This window comes from Chiloscyllium plagiosum, chromosome 4, assembly GCF_004010195.1.
Source record: "Chiloscyllium plagiosum isolate BGI_BamShark_2017 chromosome 4, ASM401019v2, whole genome shotgun sequence".
NCBI lineage: Eukaryota > Metazoa > Chordata > Chondrichthyes > Orectolobiformes > Hemiscylliidae > Chiloscyllium > Chiloscyllium plagiosum.
The window spans coordinates 98,470,676-98,480,366 of record NC_057713.1 but is presented as its reverse complement, the minus strand read 5'-3'; the positions used below and the strand labels follow the sequence as shown (position 1 = coordinate 98,480,366).

At 39.5% G+C, this 9,691-nt stretch overlaps 1 protein-coding gene across 6 annotated transcripts in view; it reads left to right on the top strand.

Annotated features, from left to right (window-relative positions):
• col14a1a (collagen, type XIV, alpha 1a) overlaps nt 1-9,691 on the top strand; it is a 225,881-nt gene that overhangs the window by 140,164 nt on the left and 76,026 nt on the right. For all 6 annotated transcript variants that reach the window (XM_043688689.1, XM_043688690.1, XM_043688688.1 and 3 more), the window contains exons 25-27: nt 1,662-1,736; nt 2,470-2,609; nt 5,129-5,252. In XM_043688689.1, coding sequence (XP_043544624.1) covers nt 1,662-1,736; nt 2,470-2,609; nt 5,129-5,252 — 339 coding nt within the window. The remainder of the gene's footprint in view (nt 1-1,661; nt 1,737-2,469; nt 2,610-5,128; nt 5,253-9,691) is intronic.

The window sequence follows — 9,691 nt, the reverse complement described above, 5'->3', positions numbered from 1 at the left end:
GGACAGAGATGAGGAGAAGCTTCTTCACCCAGAGAGTGGTGGCTGTGTGGAATGCTCTGCCCTAGAGGGCAGTGGAGGCCCAGTCTCTGGATTCATTTAAGAAAGAGTTGGATAGAGCTCTCAAAGATAGTGGAATCAAGGGTTATGGAGATTAGACAGGAACAGGATACTGATTAGGAATGATCAGCCATGATCATATTGAATGGCGGTGCAGGCTCGAAGGGCAGAATGGCCTACTCCTGCACCTATTGTCTATTGTCTATTGTCTATTGTTGTGAGACATGGCTGACTTGCAGTTATCGAGAAAAGATGCTCCACAACTTCTGCGGTGTGTTGTGGCTGTATCCTGGCATGATGATTCATGAACCCCTCAGTTCTGTGACAGACAGAGCTCCCAGGTTTGTTCGCAGTCAAGAAACCAAAGCTGTTTTGGTGGCTCAGGCGTGGTGGGTCAGTTGGTAGCACCGCTGCCTCACAGCACCGGAGACCTAAATTCAATTCCAGCCTTGGATGACAGTCTATGTAGTGTTTGCAGGTTCTCCCTGTGTCTGCGTGGATTTCTGCCGATGCTCTGGTTTCCTCCCACAGTCAAAAGATGTGCACGTTAGGTGGATTGGCCACGCTAAATTGCCCCAAGGATGTGGAGGCTAGATATGTTAGCCATGGAAAATATAGGGAGGGGCATGGTCTCAGTGGGATGGTTCCTTGGAGGGTTGGTGTGGACTTGTTGGGCTGAATGGCCTGACTTCAGAGTATCTGTGAACATTGATGTGCACACTGTCATGACTGCAGTGCTGAATCTTCTTTTGCCAGAGAGCCATTGTCATGCCAACAGAGCTTCATTCACAGTTGCCCATTCTTCTCTCTGCTATGCACAACATTGATTTATCAGCTTCACCTCCATCTCACTGGCTCATTTCTCTAATATTTATGCACAGTTAAATTACTATCTTGATATGGTATCAAAAGCGATTGTTGAAATCTCTAAGTGTCTCAAAATCACAGACTTTTCATAATGAACAAGGATTCATATTTCTTCAGGGAAATTGCCTAAATTGTAGCTGTACATATCCTAACTCTCACTAAGTCTCGTTTATCTGTTATTGCTGTCTTCATTGATTTACATTGGTTTCTGATTAAGCAACACCTTGATTTTAAAATCGCTTTCTTGTATTTAAACCCCTCCAGGGCCTTACCCTTTCAACCTCTATAATTTTCCCCAGCCCCGGTTCCTTCTGAGAAACCTGGATGCTTCTTCAATTCATCCTTGTGCACAGCTCTCATTTAACCATTTCACTATGACTTAGGTTCCCTGGACCCAGAGCTGTAGAATTCCCTCCATAATTGCTCCACCTGTTGCTTGACACCTCCTTCTTTAAGACACTCTTTACCCAAGTTTTTGGTCACCTGTGGCATTACTTTCTCATGTGATTTGTAGTAAATCTTTGTCTGATGATATTCCTATGAGGTATCTCAGCATGTTCTACACTGAAAAGAGGTATCCAACTGCATGTTGTTAAGAAAACATCATTCTCTCCTCCAAAATTTGCCACTTATTTAACAAACTTGCCAAATGTTCCTTATGCCAGATTGCTCTGTGAGGGCATTATGTTTGTGTGGAGAAGTGGTTTTAACCGCAATGTGCCTTTCTTCTCTTTAAGCTCCAGTTCCAACCCAGCCACCCGCACCTCTTGCGACAACAACCCCATTGCCTACGATTCCTCCTGCCCGGGAAGGTAAGGCATATACATTACAATTCTGATCCTCGGTTTGAGGAGGACAGTTATTTGTATTGCTCTGTATTTTTGTTGCAATTGAGATTAACCCTCACACATGGTTTGGGATATTTTTACCATTCCACTCTGTTTCTCATACCATGTATTCTGTACAGAATATCCAGAATATCTAACAAGTTTAATTGGTTTTGTTAGTTATTAGTCATGTTAATCGTTACAGCTATGGTTTAGAACAGGATTAAGGGGTGATCTTATTAGAAGGGTTTAAGTTGATTAGAGAGCTTGGTAGGGTAAATAGTGAAAAACTATTTCCTCTGATGGAGAGATTAGGGGAGAGTTTGTGAGTAAATGAGTCCAGAAAAGTAACTTTTGAATCTTTAGAATTAGAGCTAAGATGACAGAGCTGATGTCAGGAAGACTTGCCCATACAGGAAGACAGTGTGAATCTGGAATCCACACCCACTAAAAGCTAATTAGACTCAGGGGTGTGTCAATTGGAAAACGTCCAAACTGAGATTGACCATTTCTCATTAGGTAAGGGTATCAAGTGTTAGATAACCAAGTTTGGTCAATGGACTTAAGACGCAGACTGGCTGAATGGATGGACAGATTCAAAGGGCTGAAAGGTTTTTCTCATGTTCTTACATCCCTACTATTTCTGCAGAAATGTGCCTGTGAGAAGCTGCTTCCAGTTGTTTCTGGTAACAATTCGTTCTTCATCTTCTTGCTCCAGTTTGTAAAGCTGCCAGAGCGAACTTGGTGTTTCTCGTGGATGGATCATGGAGTATCGGCGATGAGAATTTTGTCAAGATCATTGGCTTTCTGTACAATACGATTGGAGCTCTGGACAAGATTGGTCCTGAGGGAACTCAAGTAAGCACCAGAAAGGGGTAGGGTCAGACATACATAAATTCAGAAGCTGCGCCATATTGGATTGTCCTTCGATTCTGTCTGCTGGTTGGAACATGATCAGATTTACATTTCATTTTTGTGCCAATTGCCTGATGCCATAGCAAGACCAGACTTCAGATTCTAGAGTGTTAAAGCAGAGAGAGGACGTTCAGTCCATTGTAACTGCGCTGGCTATTTGTAAGAGCTGTCTGAATAGTCCCAGTAACCACCTCTTTCCCAATTGCCCAGCATTTTTTCTTTCATCTTCTAACAATGATCCAGTTTCCTTTGAAAGTTAGGATGGAATCTGTTTCTATCTCCCTTTGAGACAGCACGTTCCAGATCACAACTCATGAAAACTAAATCCTTTGGTTTTCATGGCAATGTTGATAAATTGGTTTTGTCTGATTACCCATCCTGTGACCAGTAGTAGCAATTTCTCCTTATTTATTCTGTCAAAGTCCTTCATAATTGTGAACACATTTATGAAAATTTCCTTCAGCCTTCATGGCTCTAAGGTGACCAATCTCAGCTTCTCCAATGTCTGCTCTGCACCCTCTCCAACATCCTGGCAGTCTCCCTAAAGCATGACGACCAGGCTTGGACACCATACTCTAACCGAGGCCTGCTTTGTAATTTATAAAGGGCAAGCAGAATCTTCACTCTTTAGATAACCCATTGATACCTAACACACTTATTTCAAATGAGTAACAATTCTAAATCTCATACACACATACAAACATAGAGTTAGGAGCTGGACTTGGCTATATACCTTTGAGCCTACTCTGCCATTTAATAAGATTAAAGCTGTTCTGATTATCCCCTCAACATTCCCACCTACCCCGATACTAATGTCTCCCCTGCTTACTCAGAATCCATTCATGTCTACTTTAAAAAAATACTTCAGCACTTCCACCTCTTGAAGAGAGATTTCAAAACAATTGCAACACTGAGAAAGACATTTTCCTCAACTCAGTCTTAAATGGGTGACCCCTTGTTCTTAAAAAAAATCCCCTAAAGGAACATCCTTTCTATATGTGCTCTGTTAGTCACTTCTTGCTCTTTGAAACTCTACCTCATGCAAGCCAACCTGTCCAAGTGTTCCTCATAAGGCAACCCACCTACTCCAGATATTAGTACAATAAACGTTTTTTTAGCTACTTCCTGTATATTTATGTCCTTTCTTAAAAAAGGAGAACAATACTGTACAAGTACCCCAGATGTGGTATCACCAATGCCCATGGAACTAAAGTATAACCTCCCTCCTTAAGTATAAGACTCCCCTAAAAATGTACAGTAACAATCTTAATTACACACTGATTCTGCATATGAATCCTGCATGTGAATACTTTTTGCAAAATGGACACTTTTCCAAACTTCTACACACACCATATATATCTTCCATTGATAAATTGTGATACAGGGAAAGAAAAATCACCGGTTATTCGTTTAAGAGGAAGTTAGGTAATACACAAGAGAGAAAGGAGTGAATTGACGAGGGTGTGATGAAAAATGCTGGAAGCATGTTTATGTGAAGCACAAGCTGATTGGCCTGTTTCTGTATTGCATATTCTGCAAACCATATATTATTCCATGTGAGAAAGTGATTACCCTGAGGGCAAATATCAATTATCACAATTTCTGACTCTAAACTGAGAAGTATTATATGGGAATTTGCATGTTTAATTTCAGTGTTGACCATCCTTGGTGCATGTTTAAATTGTCCATCTTTGGAACCAGTGCTAACCTCAATACTTCATAGATAGAGATGTTATCCAGAAGAATGTGCACCATGGTGTCCCCTTCGATATCAGGGGACAATTTAAACATGCACCAAGGATGGTCAACATTGAAATTAAACATGCAAATTCCCATATAATACTTCTCAGTTTAGAGTCAGAAATAGAGTCTTTGCTTTTGGACACATTTCAAGTGCACTCAACATGAAATTCATTAGGTTTATGAATTTAACCTTGTAGCTCTCTTTGCAAATTCAACTTCAGTGCATTAACTAAAAGTTGAAAGGAGAACTAATTTCACATTAAATATCAACAGAAAAGGCTGGAACTACCCATGCGTCAGCCAGCATCTTGGAGAGGGAAAGAGAGAGAGAAAGAGAGAAACTGAGTTAATACTTTTTCTCTACAGAGGTTGCGTGACCTACTGGGTATTTCCAGCACATTCTGTTTTTATTTCAGATTTTTAACATCCAAAAATATTTTGCCTTCTATTTTAGATTTATATGTGCTTCACCCTTCAGTTTCCTCATGTACTCGACATGGTTGAAGAAATATATAAACAGCCAGTGCATGTATAGAGGTCAGAGAGATTGACCCTCTGGGATTGTACCATCCCACCTTTTGGCTTCTACAGTGCACCTCGTTTCAGATAACCCATCAACATTGAGAAATATTCATGCAAGCAATTTACTGTAAATTGAAATGTAAGAGGTGGTAAGATGGTTTACTTATCTAATCTAATATTTATTTGAAATGGAACAGGTTGCAATAGTACAATTCAGTGATGATCCCAGAACAGAATTTCAACTCAACTCATACAGTGACAAAGAGAATCTTCTCAATGCTGTCCAGCGGATTAGATACAAAGGTGGAAATACTAAGACAGGTACAGAAAAATATCGTTTAGCATGAAATCAGAGAAATCACAATGGGAGAAGAGACCAGTGAGCTTATTGATTCTGTTTTAGCACTGATATACAACTTGTGCTATTTACTGTAATTTAGTTTCTCACTATCCTCCCAATAACCTTCTTTCAAACCTCCCTTTTCAAATGGTCATCATTGATCTATTTTAAATGGTGTTTCATTGTCTGTTTAACTTTTCCGCGTGATGAGGGAAGAACTTATTCTCTGTGATCCTCTGGTGTTCATGTCTGCTAACTAGCTATAGTTGCAAGTTACATTACACTTCTATGTTGTCTGTCTACAGAATCAATTAGAAATCCTGCTATAAAAGCAAATTACTGCGGATGCTGGAATCTGAAACCAAAAGAGAAAATCCTGCTATCATTTTTAAGTGACTTTCAAACAACTCCATGCATGCATCTCATCATGATGAGAGGCTGAATTAATTGGGCACATATTCTCTGGAGCTGAGGTCATCTTATTGAGAACTGCAGGATTCTGAAGGGGTTTGACAGGGGAGAGAGAGATTTTTGTTCGCTGTTTAGGGTTTGTAAAACACTGGGAAGCAGTCCCAGAACAAGGGGCCAATCTTTAAAATTGAAATGAAAGTAAATTACTTCACTCATAGGGTAATGAATCTTTAGAATGATCTATCCCAGAAGATTGTGGATGCTCCATCAGTAAATACACTTAAGGTTGGGATAGACAATTATTTGTCCTTTAGGAATTGATGGATATGGAGAGCTGGCAGGAAACTGCAATTGATGTCCAGGATTAGCCATGATCATATTGAATGGCAGGGCAGGCTCACTGTGTATCATGTCTACTACACCTCCTATTTCTTGTGCCCTTGTGAACATGTAGCATCGACTCTGGTGACAGTGGGAGAAAAGTCATTGAAAGAAATAACTTTCATTTCCAGAGTGCTGTGGATAACCTCAAAGCATTCCCAGCCAATGAGGTACCTTATTGAAGTGCAACCACTGTTGTAATTTAGGAAACATACCAGACAAATGAAGCAGAACACAATCTCACAAACAACAGTGATATGATAATCTGCTTTTAGTGATGGTGATTGAGGGATTAACATTAGCGAGAAGACCATGAAGAATTTACGTACCCTTCAAAATTGTTGCCATGAGATCTTTTATATCTTGAAAGTATCCAGGACAGGACAGGGTCATTTTATCTGTCATGTTTCTGCTGGCTCTCTGAATGAACTATCTAATTAGTCTCATTCTTTGTTCCCACTTTCCCGCTTAGCTCTGAAGTTTTGACCTTTAGTTATTTCTTTTAGCACTGAACCTGTTTTGACTCAACGCAATAGGTGCCAGCCGTTCTGTCGTTCACTTCGCAGGACAATGCCAGACCAATCAAGTCAACCTGCCTACTTAAAAATTTAATTGAAGCCTAGCAGTTAACTGTCAATCATCATTTAATGTGTGCATTCTCTATGGTAACATATCAATTCAGCGTGCATTTGCAAACCAATCTGTACTCTCCTTGCTTGCAGTATAAATGTTGGTTTTCCCCTTGAATTGATATTCTGCGAATTGTCTTGCCAAGAGCAAGACAAAAATCTTTAGCAAAATATGTCTTTTTTTAGCAATGCTCAGGTTCTGTACATCCAGACCGCTATAGATACTTGTCCAAGTTTCGTCTGAAAGTTGCTGTTGAATCAGATTCAATCTTCCTTTCAGGTAGCAAATTCCAGATGACAAAAACTGTGCATGAGAAACCTCCTCCCCTCCCTGAGATATTTTTTTCAAGTCCTTGATCTCTTGTCTGTGGAAGGAGTACATTAATCTGAAAGGGCAGACAGCCTCCCAGTTTAGCTTCTCACCCGAGAAACAACTTCTCAAAATATGCAGCACCTACAAACAGTATCTCAGCTGGCCAATAATGTTAGGAACAATTTTTGATAGCTGTTCATCATTTCATTATATCCATAAACATTTGATTTTTGAATCAGTCAGTGTGGATGGGATCCTGTACAATAGTGCCTGGCTTACGTGGGATTTTGCGAGAAAATGTTGCACTTATTAAAAGAAAATCTGCATACTGAGCAACAAGCACAGTATAGAATCTATTGTTTTGTAATCCTGCAGAACTTTGAAAGGGAACAAAATCAAATTACTTTGAAGTTCGAAATGAAAATATTTTGTTTTTTCCCTCAAAATATATGGTTCTTTAACTGAATTGATGGCACTGTAAGGTTATTATGTTGTTGACTAAAACTGAGGTTGGCTCCTGTTATCCAGTAGGAGAAAGTGAGGATTGCGGATGCTGGAGATCAGAGCTTAAAAATGTGTTGCTGGAAAAGCGCAGCAGGTAGGCAGCATCAAAGGAGCAGGAAAATCGACGTTTCGGGCATAAGCCTGAAGAAGAGCTTATGCCCGAAACATCGATTCTCCTGCTCCTTTGATGCTACCTGTCCTGTTATCCATTTTAAAATTCAAGGTCTTGTTTTCAATTCACTGTAGGGTCTCGCCCTTTCCTCCTTTCCTACAGATCTCCAAACTACTGTGTTTCTCCAAGTTTGGTTTTTTGTCCATCTTCAATTTTAATCTTCAATTAGCTGCTCAGATTCAAAGCTTTGAAATTCCTTCCCCGTACCCTCCTTTCCCTCTTCCTCATTCACTTCCTTTAACACGCTGAATAAATCTTTGACCAAACCTTTGATCATCTGGCCTTGTATCCCTTCATGTAGCACAACATTATATTTGGGTTACAGCACTCCTATGAAGCAATGTGGGTCATTTTATTTTGTTAAAGATCCTATATAAATGAAAGGTGTTTGTAATTAGTGCCTTCTGTTAATTAATGCTCTTCTGTCTGATGTATTTAATAGACAGTATAGCAGTGAAAAGGTAAAATATATTCATTGAGATTAAAGGGTTAAAAGATGACTGCTGACCAGTTAAGAAGAGCAAAGTGAATTATGATGCAGAGAAAGAGAGAGAGAGAGAGAGATCGACCACTTGCTCCAGGAGAGGCAATCATTTATCATTAGGACACCTACTTCATTTCTCAAATCACAAATTTCCTTTTGCAGTCAAACATGATAATGATGATGCCAAACTTCAGAAGTAATCATATTTTCTGTCATACTTCATTATCTTTATACAGCCAAATTGGGAAATATGAGAATTAAATCACACTTGTAGGGAAATGCAATTTTGTAATAATAACTAACAAAGTTGAATGAGAAATTAAGTTAATTTGAGTCATTCTTTACTCATGCATATTTTCCACTCCTTGGTAAATTTCAGTGGATAAACAGTAAAGAACCTAAGAAACAGGAACTAGAGTAGGACATGTGACCCTCAAGCCTGCTCCACTATTCAATCAAAATTAAGCAACCTTCAAGTCTACTTTCCCATCTCATCCCAATTTCTCTTGTTTCCTATAATATCCAAAGTCTGTAGATCTATATCTTAAATATACCCAGTGACTGAGAATCCACAGCTCCCTGCCGTGGATTATTCCACAGATTCACAACTTATGATGCAAAGAAATTTTTCCTCATCTCAGCAATAATTGGTACTCTTAGTTCTGGATTCTCCAGATGTGGAAATAGCCTCTCCGCATTGATCCAAGCAGTGTCATAGGCTTCTATCTTTCAACAGGATCACCTCTCATTCTTCTAACTTCAGGAAGAATGAACTCATTTTACACAATCTCTCCTCATGGGACAATCCTGTCATCTCAGGAGTCACACTGCTGAACCTTCCTTGTACACCCTTTGGCAAGTATAGTCTTTAAATAACAAGACCAAAACTACACTGTATCCAGTGAGGCCTCACTGAAATCCCCTGCCCAATCACATCAAGCTTAGTTTGTGGATGTTCTTTTTCTCTTTTACTTTCCTTTGTTTAATATTTAAATCATAAAATTTAAATCAAAGCTGTTAAACTTTATGGAATCTAGGTTGGCAATTGACCAGCCATGATCTAATTGGATGGGGACCATGCTCAGCAAGTTGAATGGCCTTCTCTTGATCCTCAGTTCCATATTATTTCTAACATCTTCCTGCAAAATGATGAGATCAAGCACCAGGTTTTCATATTCCAGACCTTCCATCCATTGACTCAAGGAAATGAGGTAATAGGCAAATCAGAAGTAAGCACAGCCAATTGACTTCTCAAATTATGCACCAAGAGTTATTACTTTTTCCTTTCGGTGTGTGGCCAACAATCCTGCACTCTATTGGTTCTCCTGTCTACGTTTAAACTAGAATATTTCATTGGGATTTTCATGTAGCAGCAAGTGGCAATGAAAGAATTGAATACTCCGCCTTAATATGGGCAACATACTTATTCCTCACTCAATTTGCACTCAGGCTGTACCCAGTACTCATATTTGCATTAAAGTAAATCTTCTGATATTTTTGTTGTTAAGTATGCGGAACGGAGGGAT